We start from the raw sequence: 20,713 nt of genomic DNA, 5'->3' as shown, positions 1-20,713 counted from the left end.
CAAATATATATGTTAATGCACAGTATGTTTCCATATTTTCATGCACACGTTCATATTAGCATACACTTAAATTAACTATTTAGTATTTTAAAGTACGCGTACACACACACAGTTATATATATATATATATATATATATATATATATATAGAGTTGTGATCAATGTCGAACCAATTTTAAAGACCGAACTAGAGACCAAATCTGGGCCATTAGATCTAGTTTTTTTGATGAGATGTGCTGCTGTGAAAATTTTTTCGGCTTCATTACAAGCCCATTTTACTTCAGTATATAGGTTTATTACTTCATTCTGTACTTCAAATGCTTCTACACATACTTCATTCCAACAATTTATTACATTATTCCATGTGTTTATTAAACCATATTAGCGCATGGCGTTGGTAATAGATATTGTAGAGAGAAAGAACGACACGCGACGGCGAAACCACATTTACGTGCTGGAATGAAGTAAAAACCTACTGGAATGAAGTAAAAACCTACTAGAATGAAGTAATATATTCTGGAACGAAGTTAAATCTTCGTAACATGTTAGTATGACTTATTTACCTTCAGATGAATTAAAATAGGCTTGTGATGAAGGCGAAAATAATTTATAAATTTCTGTATCTTATCCATAAAAAACTAGATCTAAAAGCCCTAATTTGGTATGGTTCGGTGGTTCGGTCTCTAAGAGTGGATTTGTGGATAATAGGACTCATATATATATATATACAACATATAATTATATCAATATGCAATAATAAATAAAATTATATCAATATGCAAAATGATGTAATGTCACAAAAAGTCAAAGATCAAGTACCATTTATGTAGTTCAATCAAAAGAACAGTTTTCAACAACTTCTCTCTTACTAATAATATGGACTACTTCTCTCTTATTTTTTTTCTCTTCTTTCTTACTTTTCCAATTGCATATTAAAACCCGTATCATTCACAATGTTTCTTATTTTTCGTGGACAGATGGAGTAAATAGTAGGAGTACTCCTAATATATACCAATAACAAAGAAAAAAAAGCAACTCGACATAAAAGCGACGCCGTTTTATAGCACAGCACCATGTTGTGTTTCCACTACACCAACAGTGAAGAGAGTTTTTTTGGTTGATGGTATATCTCAATCTGGCCTGCTTCAATAATTAGATACTCCTATAAGAATAAAATTATGGAGTACTAGTTTGTGGTGGAAACCAAAAGCATAAATAAATAAGAATTGCTATTTCAAATATCACAAATATTTATAAAACTAAAAGTGATGGGATTGAGATTACTTAAGAATAATTAGCATAAGCAAACCTTTTGGGCAGATGCGGCAAATGTACATATCCATTACCAATTAACCATAATATAAACCGAACTACTATCCACTAGATAAAAAATGTGTATTATGCAATTGCAGCTAAAGAAGTTGCTATTTTTATATATATTTTTATTTAGTTGCTATTGATTCGTGAAATACTTGAAATAATCAAATGGGAGGCCTATGGTTTAAGGATACTGAATCACATCAAAGGCCAGCTTTGAAGTTCCACCCAAAGTGCGTGGGAAAGGTATCCTCGGCTTGAGCTCCTTCCCTCTTCTCATTAATACTAGTGTGGTTTTCATAACGCTTCAACCAGATCCAACTTTTTAAAAACTTTAATTTTTGTTGGTTATAACACCAGGAAAGATGTATATTTCATGCTCCAATATAAATCTTATTATTGATATTACTAGGAGTAATTTCATACCGGAGTACTACTAAACTAAAAATGCAAGTTTAGAATAAGAGTTTTGAGTTGTTATTGATATTTCATGTTCCAAAAAACACGTGCGCATACATGACATGACATGACTAGTCTCATTATTATTGAAATTAGAGTCCCCTAAATTGGAACCTTCTTCAAGCAGAAGCAACTCTTCTGGTTGAAGGCCTGCTGGCGCTGAAAAGAAGCGTCTCCCTTCGCGAATTCTTGATGGTCTCTGCCTCCTCTCTCGATATCTGGTAGGCGTTGGCGACGACGTCTACGGGCAGTCCCCTGAGGGCGGAGGTGCGGCCGCTGAGTGTGTTGATCATGGCGTTGGCGTTGGTCTGGAACTCCACCCACTCGCATCCCTGCTCGCCGGCTTGCTTCAACACCGCGAAGTTCTGAGGCACCACCAGCACCTGCCCTGCCCGGACCTGCCCCTCGAACACTGCCTGCCCCTTGTGGTTCACCACCTGGATGAACTTGTCACCACGGGTGATGTATAGAATGCTGTGGGCGTTGGTCAACCAGTGTGGCGCCATTATTGCATTCTGGTTTTATTATACACAATTTCAAATCTCATCATCACAATGCATGTGCATACATAATTGAGTTTAATTTGATACCCTGTGAAGAGAGCCCTTGGCGAAGCTGAGCTGGATGAATTGGAGGAGGGGAAGGGTGAAGCGGTTGACGGTGGAGAAGCGGCCGGCCTGGGGGTTGTAGATGGCGGCGCGTGAGGGACTGTCCACGTTGACCTTGTTCTTGGTGCTGCAAATGGTCTCGTCGATTCCGTTGTATTCCCTGCTCTCTGTCTCCCTCTCCCTCTCCCTCAATGGTGACTTGATCACCTGCAGACCCTTGCCTACGATCACTATCATTCCTCTCTCGTCATTCTCGCTCTGCAGCTTCCTCGCTGTCTCCTCGTCCACGTCGAACGCCTCTGCCAGGCTCTCCACGCTCATTCCCTTGAACACGTTCCCGAACTCGTGCTGTTTCTGTTCGTGGCGTCTCTCACCGTGGAAACGCAGCTGCTCCTTCTGTTGCTCCTGTCCCCAGTTCGGGTTTCCAGCTAGGAAGAATGACTGTAGAAAACCACACAGTTTAGTATGTTAAATGCAGAGAATAAAGTAAGAAATAGTAAAATATAAGCAAGTACTTCTCTAGAAATAGAAATTAATCAAATTAGTACGTTGGAACGTTCCAAAAAAGAATATGACTCTATTAATACGGAACGGATGGAATATTACCCTAGGGTTCTGGTCGAGCTGGTTGGCATTGTTGGAGTTGTCTTGCAAGACAACGACGACGAGGTCTTGGTCGCCGTTGTTGTAGGCCCAGTGAGCATCTCCGGCTCTGATTGCGACCACATCGCCCTGTTTCAAGAAGCCGATCTGCTGATGACGATCACCGAATTTTTGGCTCCTCATCCCCTGATCCGGCGATTGCTGGGGCGACTCGAAGGTTTCCGGGCACCCAGAAATCGTCACTCCATAAATGCCACTGCCTGAACATCCAATAACAAGATACCCAATTACAACAATGTTATCATAAAAATGTTTAAGTGTGGAAATGGAAAATAGATGAAACCTTGAAGAACATAGACAAGCATGGGAGCATTGTGGTAGACAGGGAGAAAAAGGCCTCTGGTGTGGATGGTGTGGCGGTGCAGGGAGATGCCGGCGCACTGGAAGTCGTTGGCGTTGTGATCCCAGAACTCGGAAACACCGCCTTCGGATTGGAGGCGGAACGAGGGCTCCATGGCGTTGATCCTAGTGATATCGCACTCGCCCTGCTGCCAGCTTCCGCCTCTGTAATTGTAGGCGGAGGCGGAGCTGAGGAGTAGAGCGAGGCTCAAGGCAGAGAGGAAGGTTGTGGCCATGGCTGCTTATGCTTATTCAGAGATGTGAATATTTAGTAAGGAAAAGCAAGGAGATTTATAGAGGGAAAAAGAGGCGATTGGTATTGACACATAAGGAGAGGGAGTTTGCCATTTGCACTATGCATGTCTAACAGAGCTTTAATGGCTTCCACCTATGATTTTGTCTCAAGGCATGTGGCTTTCTTTATCTGAGAATAAATACAATTTTCATATGTTTGTTGTGCATGGATAAATTGACATGTTTCGTCTCTATGTGAATTAATATTGGTGGAGAAATTTGAGTACTACCATCAAATATTTCAAATGTTTTAGATACATGAGGTGCAATTTTTTTCTTTTTAGATTCATGTGTATTGATTCCCTAAAATTGTTCGCTGGGCTGCGGGCCAGGACCCAAGTGCGGTCCGGCCCGCGGCGTTATGGATGCCCCTTATGCATCTGATTGATAAAAAAAATGAATGCACACTACAACAATTTTGTCATGATATTTCATATTCTTTCCAATAAATGGTCAATTTTATCCCTATCATTTCGGACATTCACTCATAAATATAATCATGTAATTACTATCATTTAATATTATATTGTTTTATTTTTGAAAATATAATAGCCTGCAAAAAATTATATGGTCAATTATCTACTTGACAGATGATGTGTGAGCAAAAAATAATACTCCCGATTGTTATATTTTTGGAAATATGAAAGCCTGCGATAAATTTTGTTTACTTGATTTTAACATATAAGAATACATTGTATCGACAAGGTGTAAGCTTTTAAGAGTACACGCAAAATGACAATGTTTAATTTTGTGCGTATATGATATACGTACTACTTAATTTACATTATCTTTAATCGGCAAACCTAAAAATATAGAATTATTAAAAAAAAATCTTGGAGTCTGATTTTACATGTTAATTTAAAAATGATCAAACAGTAGTTATTTGTTACTGTGATGAAATTCTGCTTTACCACATAAATATTAAAACTATGTGTAACTTACCTGTTTCTCTAAACAGGGCTAGTGATGGCCGAATATTAATATTATGGTTATCTCAATTAATAATTAAATTAAAAATTGTAATTCAATTATTATTAGTTAATCATTTAACTATCTAATACTCCATAAATTTAGGATCCAAACAATTTTATTGATATTGCAAACATAGATATCTGAGTGATATTGAGAGTTTGAGTTTCAGAATTTATCTGTGACGTTGTAAGCTGAAAAATAAATTTAATAGTAGTAGTTAGAAAAGAAAAGATAGTAAATTGATGCAAAACTCAAACAGCGAGGGATATATTTATAACGGTATATCAACCGGCCATTATTATTGGTCTCATACAGAGAAGAGAAACATTTTACTGTGTAGCATATGACGACCTAGATCCGCTAAAGAAGAGAGTCTCCTGGCGCGAATACTTGATCCTCTCTGCCTCCTCTCTGGATATCTGGTACGCGTTGGCCACGACGTCGAGTGGCAGCCCCCTCATTGCGGAGGTGCGGCCACTGAGTGTGTTGATCATGGCGTTGGCGTTGGTCTGGAACTCCACCCACTCGCACCCCTCCTCGTTCGCCTGCTTCACCACCGCGAAGTTCTGAGGCACCACCAGCACTTGCCCTGCCCTCACCTGCCCGTCGAACACCGCCTGCCCCTTGTGGTTCACCACCTGAACTCGGCTCTCGCCACGTGTGATGTACATTATGCTGTGTGCGTTTGTCAACCAGTGTGGCGCCATTATCGCATTCTGCACTTCACTCAAATCAATTAGTGAGCGACATGCCGCAAGCTGATGTGGTGAGTGAGTGTGAGTTTACCCTGTAAAGGACGGCCTTGGCGAAGCTGAGACGCAGGTAGTTGAGGAGGGGGAAGGTGAAGCTGTTGACGGTGGAGAGGCGGCCAGCCTGGGGGTTGTAGATGTCGGCGCGTGAGGGGTTGTTGATGTTCTCTCTGATCTTGGCGCTGCAAACGGTCTCCTCAAGGCCGTTGTGGCGGAATGGAGGCTTGATGACCTGGAGCTCCTTCTCCACGATCACAATGGGGCCTCTCTCGTCCTTCTCGCTCTTGAGCTTCCTCGCGGTCTCCTCGTCCACATCGAACGCCTCTGCCAAGATCTCATTGCTTAGTCCCCTGAAAATGTTGCCCATCTCGTGCTGTTGCCCGCGGCTGCCTCTGAATCGCTTCATCTGCTCCTGCTGCTGCGCAATCTCCGGGTTTCCGGCCAGCAAGAACGACTGCATGCAAAACACTCTCTTTGTTAATTACTACTACTCTTTTCCTAACTTAATTAGAGATTGTTAATCCCACCCTGGGGTTTTGGTCTAGCTGGTTGGCGTTGTTGGAGTTGTCTTGCACAACTACGATGACGAGCTCTTCGTCGCCGTTGTTGTAAGTCCAGTGAGCATCTCCGGCTCTGATTGCGATGACATCACCCTGCTTCAAGTACTCGATTTGCTGGTGGCGATCGGTGCTGAACTTTCCTCCCCTCACCTCCTTCTCTGGTTGCTGCTGCGGCGACTCAAATGTCTCTGGGCAGCCCGAAATCACCACTCCGAAAATACCCCTACCTGCAATGAAACAATATAAATAAATGTTACTCCTCACTTATCAGTATATAATTATAAGTAGAGGAGAATCAGACCTTGAAGAACGTAGGCAAGGACTGGAGCATTGTGATATGCAGGAAGCATGAGCCCTCTGGTGCGGATGATGTGGCGGTGGAACGACACACCGGCGCACTGGAAGTCCTCGGAGTTGTGGTCCCAGAACTCTGAGACTCCGCCTTCTGATTCTACGCGGAAGGATGGTTCTTGGGCGTTGATCCTGGTGATATCGCACTCGCCCTTCTGCCAGCTTGCGCTGCCGCCGCTGCCCTTGTAGGCAGAGGCCGAGCTGATGAGCAGAACAAGGCTGAGAGCTGAGAAGAAGGTTCTAGCCATGGCTGATTGTTGTGAGGAGATGAATTTTCAGTAGAAAGGTGATGGGAATTTATAGGGGAAAACATGGTGTTTGCGATTGACACATAATCAGATGGAGTTTGCCATCTTGCAGTGTGCATGTGTAGAGAGCTTTAATGGCTTCCACCTATGATTTTTTCTCAAGGCAGGTGGCTTTCTTTATCTGAGAATGCTTGAATTTTGAACCAGAGTTTCTGTTTGTTTGTGCATGGATACATTAAGATAGATCACATAGAATAATTCATCAATACCTAAGTTGGGAACAACATGAGACACATTCAATGCCCTTAACTATTCAAATGTACTCATTTTTCATCAATACCTAAGATGCGTACGTCCAGTGTAACACTGTTCAATTGGCTTCGTATATCACCAAATATTCAGTCGATACCCGTCAAGATAAGTAAGAGTGAATTTATTTGTATAGAAACGTTAGATTCATCGATTAGTATATTTGGCTACAAAGCTTAATTGACGATGCATCGTAATTTTGTGAGTGTTATGCGCCAAATTGCTGTAATTAAAAATCAATAATAAAAGGCACCACACATAGATTATTCTGCTCCTCACTTTAATTGAAAACCTGGACTGGGCGACAGGCAACGAAAAACATCAATAGTAATATACTAGTACATGTCAATAGAACAAATTATGCGTTACAAACCTATTAAGCTAACTTGATAAAGGATAGCAGTGGTAAATGGCAGTACACACCAGTTAACAATTACAAGTCTACGAGCATCCTGATCATGTACATATTCTCTATTACATACGTCTTCAACATCGTGTAGACTTTATAAAGAGCTGCAGCCCGCAGCTGGGTCAAATTCCTCTCAAGATTCACGGTATTTGGTTAAATCGAATGTCAAGGTTTGTGAGCACCTACAAAATAAGCATAAAGTTCAGAGTCTGCATATTGGGTAGGGGGAAGCAGTAGCTCAAGAACGCAAACAATGATGAATTTCTTACCCTCGCTCAGAATCACGATATACACCAACCAAGGCTTCAGCTTTATCGTAAAAATTATCCTTGAGAGATATCACGATGCTCTGGAAACTAGATCCAAAGTCAACATCAGACTCTAATTTTGCTCCTCCACAAGATTTCGCTCGAATAAAGCTAGCAACCTTGGCAACATTCAAATTGTCTAATGCAGCATCCACTTCATCCAATATGAAAAACGGTGAAGGTTTGAAACTGCAAATCCCAGAATATGATTAGTGAGGAAATTCCTTGTGAAATAATATCAGAACTCGAAACAGAAATAGATGATGGATACTCTGTATACAGCTACTCCATTGAGCAACATTGATGAATAAATAGGACTATCTGTACCACTGATGATATATTTGCATCAAAGTAAGAGTAATAAATAAACTAAAGGTGATGAGCAAACAATATTATATATATAGTACGTCAACCATCGTATCAACATAAAAAGAAATTAAAAAGTATGATAATTTATGCACATTAAGTTATTAAGTTTACAGCTACAAGCAGGTTGAGAACTGCAAAGGAATTAAAGAAGAGATTAAATGGAACAGGAAGTTGCATCCCAGAGTTGAAGTAAAGAATTCTTATGGGCATAGCTAAATACTCCCACCGTCCCACAATAGGAGTCACATTTGGTGTGGGCATGATTTTTAAGAAATGTAAAGAATATTGGTTAGAAAAGTTAGTGGAATATGGGGTGCACTTTTTTATATTGGTTTTATAATAAAATGTGAGTGAAGTGGGTTAGTAGAATGTGGGACCCACATACTTTTTATGGTAAAAGTGAAATGCGACTCTTATTGTGGGACGGACTAAAATGGAAAAATGTGACTCTTATTGTGGGACGGAGGGAGTAGAATTATTCTTTGAATAATTGAATTGCAAGAAGCATCTACAGAAAAGATGAAGATAAGAAAAAAATTAACAGCAGGATTGCAGCAAATTTCATTTGTCAGTTGTCACACCTAAAAGGACTACCAAATGCAGAAATTTTTTGCTTTCATTTTTAATACCTGTGGATGGCAAAGAGCAAAGCAAGTGCCGCAACTGTCTTCTCACCACCAGATAGTTGTGACATATCCCTGTATCGCTTTGTTGGTGGCATAGCACTGTATTTTATACCATAAAGGTATGGCTCATCGGGGTTCTCCAAGTTCAGATATGCTGTTCCACCCACCGCATGGGTGCTGCTTGCCCCACCCACCGCGTGGGTGTTGCTCTTCGTGAGTTCATTGTATATCTTGTCAATGTTATTTGAGATGTGATTAAAAGCAGCCATGAAGCATTCATGCCTGGATTCAACTTGAAAATCAGTGGTCAAGACTTGACAAACTAGGTAAATAACAATACAGATGGAGCAAAATCAAGAGAATGCTGATGATAGATCATCAGTCTAAGGCTAGGATTTAAATAATCTGGAGATAAAAACAAAATCAAGAGCTGAGGACAGGGACCAAAGACATGAAAAAAAAGCACTATCATAAGCAAAATGTTGTTCTTCATTATCTTTGATTATTTAGAAAAAGACTACCAGTTAAAGGCACATAACTTCATAAATGAATATATACAGAAGCAGGGAAAGGAGAAGGATGAACAAGAAAAGCACATGTTGGCATATTTCTACAAATAATTTATACTCCCTCCATCCCCAAAGAGTATGAACTATTTCCTTTTTCGTCCATCCCTAAACAGTATGAACTTTCTAATTTTGAAAAATTCAAACAACTACTACCCCTACACATCATTTTATTTACAACTTATACCATTACCATTAACACTTATACCATTATAATAATGTGGACCCCACTCTCCACTAACATTATTTCCACTACCCTTTCTCTCCCTCTCTTACTTTTCCCTTTACTTATTAAAACCCTTGCCGAACCCAAAGTTCATACTCTTTGGGGACAGAGGGAGTAAGCTAAAAGGTAGAACCGAAACCCTATCACGTTGGGATTTTACTAATAAAGTGTAAATCAGCAGAGGTTTTATTTGGAGTATATGGTACTGTATCAACAAGTATATCCAAATTAAGCTCAATGTAGGGAGGACAGCCACTCCAGAAACGAATTGAATATTGTTTCAAACTAGAAACAAAAAGATCTGTAAAGACCTTTCTTCACCATTTAATAGAAACAAATTAGATAAAAAGCCAGTATCTGATTCAATAAAAAGATGTAGGCCAAAAGGTTATAGTACAAGCTATATTTAGCAGAAATTGCAGTACCTCATTTGCTTAACTTTGTTGTAATCTGAAGTTATCTTATTCTGCTCATCTCTGGCTGCTTCCCACTCTTTTGATGCAGCTCTTTCCTTCTCTAAGACAGCTTCATACTGATCTAGTGCCTTCAAATTTGGAGCAGTTTTTTCAATTTCAGAAATCAATGCAGCAATTTTCTGTGCAAAATCTGCTTCGATCTTCTCCCTTTCAGATGGTTTTGCCTTTTGCTGAAGCGATCTACTCAGTGTACTGAAATCAATAACAGGCCCTGGCCCTGATGACCCAGTATCCATAGGGTCAGAGATTATTGGAATGTCAATGTGCTCTAGTTCACACTTCTCCAGTATCTCTTGTTTACGCAAACTCAATTGATCTATCAGACTCTCCTGGGTCACAAGGCAAGGTTAACTTAATTTATTAAATTTTACTTGTAACTTGGAATATTTGAACATTGCAGCTGTTAGATTAACAATGTGTGCTGAATCATACATGGCGAGAATAGATTGTTTCTGAAGAATATAAGTCATTAAACTAAATCTTAGACCACTTTTTCTTGAGATCAAACTAACGTTACTAACCTTAGACTTAATCTGACGATTATGCTTTGAAATGTTTGATGTAGCAGCAGAGATCTTTTTCTTCCATCCCTGAATATCCTTTTCGCACTCCTCTGCTTTTGAATTCAAACCTAAAATAGAGAGAAATGGTTATGGGGGATTTTCATGATAAGCACAATAATTTTTTTGGATCCGAAGAGAAAAAAATGGTAGCTGACGAAAGAGACTAGATGCATAAAAAACATGAATAGGCACAAGACAACTGATACCCAGGAAAACAAGCAAAACAATAGAACTGAATAAAACACAGGATTCAAATCTGATTTCTGCAGAATTGAAAACAAAAACCGCATCAACAAACATAAAAGAAATAACACAGTTAAGCAAAACAGTGAGTACACAATACTAATAATAATGAGATTGATGACATGATTAGAACAAAAATCTTAAATTACCTTCCACTTGTTCATTTAAAACTTCGATCTCAGCATTTGCGGTTTCAGTTGCCGACTCCAGTTCCTTTTGCTTTTCCTTCACATCTCTCAACGAATTTTCTAAGTTGGCAATCGTTGATTCCAGCTTGGCAATACGCGAACCAACATCTCGTTTCTTCTCATACTCCAGTCTAGCCACATGGAGAGGAAATAACAATAAATTACAATGTTATAACTTATAAGATTGCACCATGCTTCAGAATCTTAGAGAACACTCCATGCATGCAATGCAATGTGATGCAGCTTTTGGTTCTGAACTTTTGGGGCATAAATATGGAATTTGTGCATCAATATAACTTCATAAAACCTGTTTAGGAAAGCACTGGTTTGAAATTTGTGTAATTCTCTTGTCTTCAGATAGGAAATTTAGATATCAAGTTATCAATAATTGTTTATTAAAAGCTCTTCAAACAAACTTTATTGAGGGGTTTGAAAGTATAGAACATATTAGACATATAGGTTCAAGAAACTTTCAAGAAGGAAAACAAAAGTAGGTAGATCAATGTATTAAACACTGCAGCTAAGGATGCAACAAACTTGCAGAGGTAGAGTCATCTGTAAATAAGACATCATCAGACGCAAAGAAAATGAAACAGCATGAAATTGATATACAGAGTTCATACTGATATTTTAGCTTCGATTGCTGGCTATGCAAGTTGAATCTATCTGCAGCCATCTGCTCAATAGCCTTAAGATGGTTTTCTTCATATTCGCGTATGTTCTTAACACCAACAGACTCACTGAATTTCTTGTAGATAAGGTCAACAATATCATTGATCCTTTTCTCCAGTGTTTGGATCTTTGATGTTCTGGTGGCAATAACTTTTTCCAACTGCAGAATTGAAATCAGAAGATTGAATTTCATCATTTTATATGCATACATATAGAAGATTGCAGAGCTTCATGAACAGAAATATATAATAAGAACCTTTTCAAGTTCAGGCCTGAAGCGCCCTATCTCATCTTCAATATTCCGTTTTTCCACCTTCAGTTTGTTCAGTTTGTCCTCGATACTTTTCTGCAGAAGATTGTCTTTTAAATAATATTATCATATGCCAATCACTTGGAACATGATTGGATGTCACATTAAGCAATGTAATCAATGCCCATTTTGTTTAGACAACTAACTACGCATACAATTTTATTACACATGTGCAGATTAATAGAAGAAATTCTGCTTATAAAATATGGAGTACTTCTTATCGTATATATCTCCATTATCAAATTTAAAAGAATTTCCATAGAGATCAAGCATCTAGTTGAACTTCAAGCCCCAACTGTTTTTCTACAAAGACAAAAACCAGAGCAAGCCAGATTTCCAGTTTTAACAGTTTCTCATCTAGTTTTATCCGGGATTCAGGGTATAAGTGGTTAACCTGATATCTGATGTATGACTATGTACACCGAATTTTCAGTTTGAAGTTGCACACTAAATTCCAAGTTCAAGAAGGGATCACTAAATGTGGGCGGACTGTACTGTGATAGTCACTTGGCAAACAATCTTTTAAGTTGTTCCCTATTATTTTACTTAAATAGGGAATTTTTATTGACTTCCAAACAAAAGAGCGTGAAGAACCAATGTACTAATGACTGTTAGTACTTTAAAAATAAGAAACGCTTTATGATAGTGAATTAATTAAAATATATATAGATTAAGGAAAGAAAAGAGTAGAAAATTGGATAAACCTTCTCAATTTCTGTATACTGAATCTTCTTTTCAAGGCCACTAATCTTGCCTGATGCTTCAGACTCCTTTAGCTGCATCTCTCTTATTGACCCAAGCTTATCCAATTCAGACTCCAGGTCTTCTTTTTTCTTCTTAAGCCCTGAAAAGGGACAGTTTTTAGCCATAGAGCAATTGAACTATAACAGATACAGAACAGAACAAGCAGTGCTCAGAGTCAAATTCCCACTGACCCTCAATTCTTTTGTCATCCCATTTATGTGAGCGTGCTTCCATTCCACCACTTGTGCCACCAGTCATTGTACCCGATTTGGTCAATAAGATCCCATTAGTAGTTACAACTGTAACAAAATAACAGGTCAAAATAAATCTCACCGACAACTGTAATTTAATACAGGGAAAAATATATATTACATAAGTCCACCAGCATATGGAGAGACCAGTCAATTATAATACCTTTATATCTTTGTCCACTCCAGCTCAGATGTTTAGCTTCATCAAGATCATCACAAACTAAGGTATTTCCAACAGCAAATATAATAGCTTTTTCCAGCACAGGATCGAATCTGTGACTGTAAAGGAATCAAACTTACAAGTAATACCAAAGAAAATGACCAACAGTGAAGGGATAGTTTTTTTTGGTTGATGGTATATCTCAATGTAGCCTGCTTCAATAATTAGGTATTAGAATAAGATTCCGGAATACTAGTTTGGGGTGGAAACCAAAAGCTTAAGTAAATAAGAATTGCTATTTTAAATATCACAAATGTTTAACTAAAACTGATGGGATTGAGATTACTTAAGAATAAACAAACCTCTTGGGCTTATGCGTCAAATGTATATCCATTACCATAATATACCGAACTACTATCACTAGATAAAGAATGTGTATTATGCTGAGTGTTATGCATTTGCAGCTAAAGAAAGTTCTCATGCAAGATTCCCTATAAGATACATGAAAAAAGAACAATTTAATGAATTCATAATTACAGTTTCTTATTGATTTGTGAAATACTTCAAATAATCAAAGAGGCCTATAGTTAAGGATACTGAATCACATCAAAGGCCAGCTTAGCAGTTCCACCCAAAGTGCGCAACCTCTCTATGACTGGTTTCACACGCACTGAAAGAAGAGGAATAAATGTCTGTGGTGGAAGCCTCTGTTCTTTCAGATACTGCAGGCAAGTAAAATAACAGGTCAAAAAGAAGTTACTTTTTCCAAACCTAAACCTGAGGTCCAAGCAATGCAAGCAAAAAAAACTTCGGCTAGAAATTGTATAGTAAGATCTCTAATAAGGTCTAAGAAGGAAGTGTTCAAATAAAGAAGCCCTCTGTAAAAAATTAATTGGGTCAGCACAAAGCAGAAACAGCACTTCGTAGATTGGTTGGCATGTCGTAGAATGATAAGAATGAATAACAGAAGTAGGAAGTCAAGAAAACAAGAAAGTGGCACGTGGAGATTCCTCACAAATTCATTCTTACTGGACTAATACAACTTAAATATTCTTGATGGCACTACCTTAATGCATTCTTTCCCTGTATGTTCATCCTCAACCACTACAGCGTCCATGAATCTTCCCATAGCAACGGTAACTGCAAGGTTATACTTCTTTTGTGTTGGCCTACAAAGATCTGTCATGCGACCATGCACACCAGGAAAAAGGCGTTTAAGGGTTTCAACTGCCTCAGACATCCGGGCATCTCTATCATTTTCATGCCTGTCAGCTTTCAACTCCCGTAGCTGAAGATCTACATCATTTATCTTTGACTTCAGCATATCATGTTTGTGCCTGAAAAAGTTGAATGAGCAAGCAGGTAAGATTACTCGAAAAATCATTCTCAGTGTGACTAAAAGGAAGAGGATTAGGGTAAGGCCCGACTTAGAGTCTCCAAGCTTATCCTTCATCTCACGTTGTTCTTTACGCACTCTGATAAGTTCTTCTTTGTGTTTCCCAACAGCATCAAGAATTTTCTTAAGCCTGGTCTGCATTTGTTTCTCTTGCAACTCCAGTTCCTCTTTTCGATTTTCCAATTGTTGAACATTCTCTTCCAAGTTCTTTTGTGCTTCCATATCAGCATTTTGTTGCCTGTCTAAAACCTCTTTTTCACCTTTTAACTTAGCAGTTTTCATCCCGGCCTCCTCTTTGCTGTAAAAGAATTACTGGATTAAAACTTATTTTTTCTTTGATAAACCATGGAATAAATGGAGCTAAGTCATCAAAAGTTTGAGAAAAACAGAGTACATAAACTCACATCTGGTGATATGTCTCCAATTCACTGTCAACTAGCTGAAGCTTTCCACCAGCATCCTGGCTTTTCTCACGCAAATCTTCAAGTTGCCTTGTCACATCTCTCAAGTCATTTTCAAGTTTCGCAATCTCCTGCACATGTCTCTTTTTCTCTTCTCTCCTCTTACTCAGTTCCTTATTAGTAGATTTTATCTTTGAGTTTATACGAGTTGTCTCCTCCTTTAACTTAACAAGCTCAGATTGCTGCAGCATCAAAATAAGATAAATGTCGTAAGTTGATAAAGACCTTAATCAGTTACATAAACCAAACAAAGTATCTGCAACAAAGAGAAAATATATGAAGTTAACAAAGAGAAGAATCTAAAGGAAATATATCTTTGGTGATTATTTAGTAAGAGAAAACAAAAGGTGTCAAGATAAGACAAAAAAAAAGCTCCTATGTTCAAATCTAATTCTTGAGCATTTATAGAAAAGTTTTAGTTTCTAGATAAGACACATACAGAGCCGAAGACATCAGAGCCACAATGAAGAAAGAAGTGGATACTCAAACAAAATCAAACTTTGATTCTAAGAATTGAAAACACTCCAAAAAAACTATACATCTCCAATCTCTGATTGCATTACATACAAAAATGAATTTGAACATGCTATGATTTGAGCCCAATCAAGCAACCATGAAAGTGACCCTATCCCACACTTCGTCCAAATGTTCATCTCAATCATCATAGATGCTTATACATCTTTCAAGCCACAGAAACTTAAATGAGGATGGACAAATCAACCCACAAAACATTATCCTTTTGTCTAATGAAGCTTTGGGATTCAAGAAACACATATAATGAACTGCTCTTGAAAAGCTACAGATATTCTCATATTTTGAATTTGACCATAACATAGCACTAAAGACATATTTGATTTATGACTGGAGCTTACAAGTAAAGCAATCAGATCATCAACAGTATTTTACACCTCAAAATGTATCAATGAAATTCTGTTATATAGCCACCATAATAGTGTAAGGACCAATCAAAAACATCGTTGGCAATCAGATGGTACTGAGATATTTTTCCTCTAATAAATTCTTTCATAGACTGAGACATTGCTTTAATGTATAAAATCCTCCCACCACTTCCTCAAGGACTTCTTTTTAAACCTACTTAGTAAGTAGACGTAACATTGCTGAAACTAAAACCTACAATATGTGGATGAACAGAGCTAGCAGTGTGCATTTGCCTGTAAAAAACACTTACTTTATCAAGTCTACTCTGTTTCTCAGCAATCTTCCTCCGGCGTAGTTGAATCTCTTTCATATATCCAGCTTGTTCTTTGCTCTTTTTCTTTAATTCATCTTCATAAGTTTCCAATTCACGCACAATTTCTTTCAGGCTATCCTCTTCAACAGAAAGGTCCTCATTAGCTTTTTCAATGTCATTCTCTATGTTGAATAGTTTCCAAAGGTAATTATCCTGCTTCAAAGATTTCTGCATGCAAGTTTCGGAAATCAGAGAAAATTCACAGAGTAAAGAAAAAAAGAACTGTTTATTACTGTAATAAGAATTTTTTAGGTCAACAAAGTTGAAGTCCGATAAGAACAAGAACCCGGTATCGCATAAAGAAAGTCTATAATGAAAGTTATATCAATAGTTAATACTAATATATTTCAAGCTTCACTATTGCATAGATCATGACAAAGCTTGAAAATACAATTAAGCATTAGTATGCCATATATTACAAATTATGAGACACACGGTAAAAATACAAAATTCAAAATGTTAAAAGAATATTAACCAGTTGCTCTTGCAATTTGAGATGCCTTTCAGCCTCCTCCTTCTGCAGCTTCTTCTGCTTTTTCTCGGCTGAAATGGTTTTCTTCTTCTGATGAGCAAGGACAGCCTTTTCATCAGCTTCAGCCTTTTGCACTTCTAGTTCTTCATACGATCTTTTGTATTCTTCAGAGCCAGATATTTGTTCTAGTAAGGCTGTTAGCTCCTTGGGGTTCTTCGAAGCAATAGATTCCACATCTCCCTGAGTCATAAAAACATTTGACAATATTGTAGACGAACATAACCTGATCCGTGACTAAAATCATTTTGCAGAATTTTCAGTCTTTGTCTCACTTTAGGAATATTTTAGAATTTCTTCACCAACTTCCATTAGTTAGGACTGTGCAAATAAATTTCTATAATCTCGCATGAAAAGATTCTAGAGATATATGTATACAGCCTTGCTGTACTATTGAAGGAAATTTGTACAAAAAAAAAACAAAGAACAAAGTAAACAGCTCTATCCAAAAAAAAAAAAAAGTTGACATAGTCATGCATGTAACTTCAATTTACAAGAAGGCATGGGTGAAAGAAAAGTGGTTCGAGGATTTGAAGAAGAACGAGAATCTTCTCTTAGTTATTTTCACCCACTATTTCTCCATTCATCATTTTTCAGTTATAAATTTCTAAAGTTTTTACAACAAACGCTTAAAGTAGCACACTCATCTTAACTATTCCACCATCCTTAGATATCAACTCTCTTCATACTCCAACTCATTATTGTGCAATTCACTCCAACTCGTTTCTTCAAGCCTTTTCTTACCCCATAGTAACTACTAAGCATTCCTAAGTTTCGATCTCCGGAATTCCCTCTCACAACTACAGTTAGCTACTAATAAACTCTGCAACTGAACAACACTAGCAAAACTTAACCATAGATTGTTTATACAGAACAAGTGATCACCTGAAAAACAAGGAAATTCCGAGCTTTAACAAGGATACCAAGATTTTTCAACTCCGCATTGTAGTCGTCCCAGTTCACCATACTGTCATTAATCCTGTACTCGCTACTACCAGCAGGCGTGATTGACCGAGTGAACTTGATCTCCGACCCATCCGCACGCTGGTAAACGAGCATGACGAACGCCCTACGCCCCTTCTGCTGTTTCTCGCGGTCATCGAACGCATAAATAAGGTCCCGCAGCTGAGCCCCACGGAGCTGCCCTGTACGGACGCCCAGGACGAAGCTTATGGCGTCCATTAGATTCGACTTCCCGGAGCCATTAGGCCCGATTATAGCCGTGAAGTCGTAGAACGGACCGATGACTTGGTGGCCTTTATAGGATTTGAAGTTCTCAAGCTCCAGGCGGATTATTTTGCCGGTGACTTTCACAGAAGGCATCGTTGAAAATTCCGGTGAAATGGAAGCCCTAGAATTGGAAAGTTTGGGGGTTTAGTTGGGAGTAAGAATTAGGGCTTTTATAGGGGAGAATTGCGGAAGGTGAGTATTTCCGATGACGACGGAGGTGGGATTTAGAGAGATGAAACTGCCTTAGTGAGAGAGTGATTGATTCCCCCCATGCGCGAAGTGGAAGAAGCGCGAAAAGAAAAATGGAGATATGCTGTGACTCACTATTCGGCGACAAATCCACATTTTTAGAGCACTCCCAATGGAGGTGGCGAATTCTCGGCGATAAATCGCCGATTATCGCCGAATTATCGCCGGCCATTGTGGCGAAGTCGGCGATAATTCGGCGATAATGTTACCGTTGCTTCGCCGAGTGGCGATTTATCGCCGGATTATCGCCGAGCGATCGCCGGCCACTGTGGGCGACGCTCGGCGATAATCGGCGATTTTTAAAATTTTTTTTTTTTTTTTTGGCCGAACGGCTATTTTATCCCACCCCTATAAATATTTCATCCTCTTCCTCCATTCATCACCCACAAACTTCATTCACACAAATTTTCAATCTTTTTTCTCTCCATCTTTATTAAATGAGTTCTGATTCATCGTCTCGTGCTCAGTCCGACGAGGAAATATCACATTCTTCTTCCGAAGAAGAGGTACCTCCCGCTCCCACCGGATGGGATGTAGCGGGTTTCGCCAACAACCCAATCAACAACTATATCTCCCGCTGCATACAAAGCGAGATCGCTCGAATGCAGCAGCCACCCCCCCAACGGCCAATCCGCCGGCGGCGCCGATACATCCCTCGCAACCACACTGGTGCGCACGATCGGCTGTTCGCCGATTATTTCGCGGAGGAACCACGTTATCCGGCAGATGTATTTCGTCGCCGGTTCAGAATGCGCCGCTCCCTCTTCCTGCGCATTGTTAATGCGTTGTCCGCGCGTTACCCCGAGTTCCGGCTCCAGCGAGACGCAGCAGGGAAGCCCGGACTATCGCCCCTACAGAAATGCACTGTTGCCATCCGGCAGTTGGCATATGGAGGGTCCGCCGACATGTTCGATGAGTATCTGCAATGCGGCGAGACGACTGGCAACGAGTGCCTGAAGAATTTCTGTCAGGGCGTGCGAGAGATATTTGGGGAGCACTACCTTCGCTCGCCGGACGCAGCTGACTGCCAGTTCCTACTGGATTGGCACTGGAGGACCCACGGCTTTCCGGGGATGCTCGGCAGCATCGACTGTATGCACTGGCAGTGGAAGAACTGCCCAACCGCGTGGCGAGGCCAGTTTACTACCGGCTACAAAGGTACGCATCCCACCATCATTCTTGAAGCCGTTGCCGACCAACGGCTTTGGATTTGGCATGCTTATTTTGGTATAGCCGGGTCGAACAACGACCTAAATGTTCTCAATTCCTCGCCCCTTTTCAACGAGCGGATCAACGGATTAGGCCCCTCCATCGAATTCACGGCCAATGGCAATGTGCATAACATGGGGTACTACCTGGCTGACGGCATCTATCCGCAATGGCCCGTGTTTCTGAAGACGATCAGATGCCCACTCGGAGATAGAAGAAGGTATTTTGCCCGAGCGCAAGAGTCTGCGCGCAAGGATGTGGAGAGGGCATTTGGGGTGCTCCAATCGCGATTTGCACTGGTAAAGGGTCCGACGCGCTTTTTCTACCAGGGGGATATTGCCGATATCATGTATGCGTGCATCATCATGCATAACATGATCATCGAAGATGAACACGAAGGCGTCCTCGACGTCACCAACGACCCAAGTGTTGCATCATCGAGTCACGGTGTCTCAACCGAGTCCGCCCGCCAGGGTGTACCGCACAACGAACATGAACGGTTCCAGGCGTTCATGGACATACACCAGAAGGAGGCCCATCAAGCACTACAACACGATATCATCGAAGAATTGTGGGCAAATAGAAACCGCGCCCACCGCCCTTGAATTTTTTTTTCTTTGAATTTTTTTTTTGATTTTTTATTTCCATTCGTGTACTTTTTTTTTTTTTAATTTTCTTCGTTGTAATGTGTACCCGTGTTTAATACAACGAACTTTATTACTATTTATTTGATTTATCTTTATAAATTAAATAAGCTAGCTTTATTATATATAAAAATAAAACAATTAAATTAGTGATGATGTAAAAATGAAATGTTGAGTTAGGGAGAAATAAGGGAGAAATAAGGGAGAAACCATTGTAGGGGTTGGCTAAAAACTGGGGATAAAATGTGATGCTGATGTGGCGCTGATGTGGCAGGAGTTAGGGAGAAATAAGGGAGAAATAAGGGAACTCCATTGGGAGTGCTCTTATTGCCTACATATTTTTTGAAAAATCAAATGCTCTGATTTAATATTTGAAATTTAATTATTTCATCAATTTGAAATGATTGAAATTGAATTGTTTCATCAAGTTGAACTATTTGAAATTTAATTATTTCAACAATTTTAAAGAGATGTTTACTTTTGGCATTAGTCTAAAATTCTAAATAGATTTTTAACCCATGCATGTGCAATCCTCTTGTTTTGTTATACTTTAAAGGATTCGAATTTTGAGATATCTTAGTATCAGTGATAATTCTGGATTCATTGTTATTATACACCGTAGTACTATGATATTGAAAAAAATATATGTTCCAAAATTGGTCGTATAAGTGTGCATCAAAAAAATGATTCTGCACATTAATTATGAATTTGTGATATCTTTCCTAAATTATAGTAGATCATTTAGTCAATATAACAACTTGTT

General features: G+C 39.2%; 3 protein-coding genes across 3 annotated transcripts; all 3 read right to left on the bottom strand.

Annotated features, from left to right (window-relative positions):
- Positions 1–1,771: 1,771 nt before the first annotated feature.
- LOC125203915 (11S globulin seed storage protein 1-like) lies at positions 1,772–3,660 on the bottom strand. Its single transcript, XM_048102430.2, has 4 exons — positions 3,331–3,660; positions 2,991–3,247; positions 2,367–2,825; positions 1,772–2,291 (listed from the first exon to the last, which is right to left on the bottom strand). Exons 1-4 carry the CDS (start codon positions 3,620–3,622, stop codon positions 1,896–1,898), a joined length of 1,404 nt encoding a protein of 467 aa, XP_047958387.1. The 5' UTR covers positions 3,623–3,660; the 3' UTR covers positions 1,772–1,895.
- Positions 3,661–4,891: 1,231 nt separating this feature from the next.
- On the bottom strand, positions 4,892–6,594 carry LOC125203917 (11S globulin-like). The gene is made up of 4 exons (XM_048102431.2): positions 6,263–6,594; positions 5,929–6,188; positions 5,439–5,855; positions 4,892–5,368 (listed from the first exon to the last, which is right to left on the bottom strand). The coding sequence occupies exons 1-4, from the start codon at positions 6,558–6,560 to the stop codon at positions 4,982–4,984; spliced, it is 1,362 nt and encodes a 453-aa protein (XP_047958388.1). The 5' UTR covers positions 6,561–6,594; the 3' UTR covers positions 4,892–4,981.
- Positions 6,595–7,176: 582 nt separating this feature from the next.
- On the bottom strand, positions 7,177–18,171 carry TTN8 (Structural maintenance of chromosomes (SMC) family protein). The gene is made up of 18 exons (XM_048102424.2): positions 17,504–18,171; positions 16,565–16,801; positions 16,027–16,257; positions 14,781–15,019; positions 14,408–14,674; positions 14,047–14,317; positions 13,578–13,702; positions 12,984–13,093; positions 12,761–12,868; positions 12,530–12,669; positions 11,772–11,861; positions 11,467–11,675; positions 10,805–10,974; positions 10,371–10,480; positions 9,799–10,178; positions 8,585–8,863; positions 7,548–7,775; positions 7,177–7,460 (listed from the first exon to the last, which is right to left on the bottom strand). Exons 1-18 carry the CDS (start codon positions 17,939–17,941, stop codon positions 7,412–7,414), a joined length of 3,681 nt encoding a protein of 1,226 aa, XP_047958381.1. The 5' UTR covers positions 17,942–18,171; the 3' UTR covers positions 7,177–7,411.
- Between the last annotated feature and the right edge of the window lie 2,542 nt (positions 18,172–20,713).

Source organism: Salvia hispanica, chromosome 6 (genome assembly GCF_029641045.1).
Source record: "Salvia hispanica isolate PSC_SH4W2 chromosome 6, Shi_PSC_v1, whole genome shotgun sequence".
In the NCBI taxonomy this organism is placed as follows: domain Eukaryota; kingdom Viridiplantae; phylum Streptophyta; class Magnoliopsida; order Lamiales; family Lamiaceae; genus Salvia; species Salvia hispanica.
This window is presented reverse-complemented; position numbering and strand designations above follow the sequence as displayed.

What these genes read in the sequence shown, in the direction of transcription:
- LOC125203915 (XM_048102430.2), bottom strand. Translation starts at nt 3,622, where the DNA reads ATGGCCACAACCTTCCTCTCTGCCTTGAGCCTCGCTCTACTCCTCAGC. An exon ending in GCTTGTCTATGTTCTTCAAG is followed by an intron (nt 3,248 to 3,330) that starts GTTTCATCTATT and finishes TTGGATGTTCAG; the next exon opens with GCAGTGGCATTTATGGAGTG. An exon ending in CCAAGGGCTCTCTTCACAGG is followed by an intron (nt 2,292 to 2,366) that starts GTATCAAATTAA and finishes TAATAAAACCAG; the next exon opens with AATGCAATAATGGCGCCACA.
- LOC125203917 (XM_048102431.2), bottom strand. Translation starts at nt 6,560, where the DNA reads ATGGCTAGAACCTTCTTCTCAGCTCTCAGCCTTGTTCTGCTCATCAGC. An exon ending in CCTTGCCTACGTTCTTCAAG is followed by an intron (nt 6,189 to 6,262) that starts GTCTGATTCTCC and finishes GTTTCATTGCAG; the next exon opens with GTAGGGGTATTTTCGGAGTG. An exon ending in AGCTAGACCAAAACCCCAGG is followed by an intron (nt 5,856 to 5,928) that starts GTGGGATTAACA and finishes TTTTGCATGCAG; the next exon opens with TCGTTCTTGCTGGCCGGAAA.
- TTN8 (XM_048102424.2), bottom strand. Translation starts at nt 17,941, where the DNA reads ATGCCTTCTGTGAAAGTCACCGGCAAAATAATCCGCCTGGAGCTTGAG. An exon ending in TCAAATTGCAAGAGCAACTG is followed by an intron (nt 16,258 to 16,564) that starts GTTAATATTCTT and finishes ACTTGCATGCAG; the next exon opens with AAATCTTTGAAGCAGGATAA. An exon ending in CAGGGAAAGAATGCATTAAG is followed by an intron (nt 13,703 to 14,046) that starts GTAGTGCCATCA and finishes ACTTGCCTGCAG; the next exon opens with TATCTGAAAGAACAGAGGCT.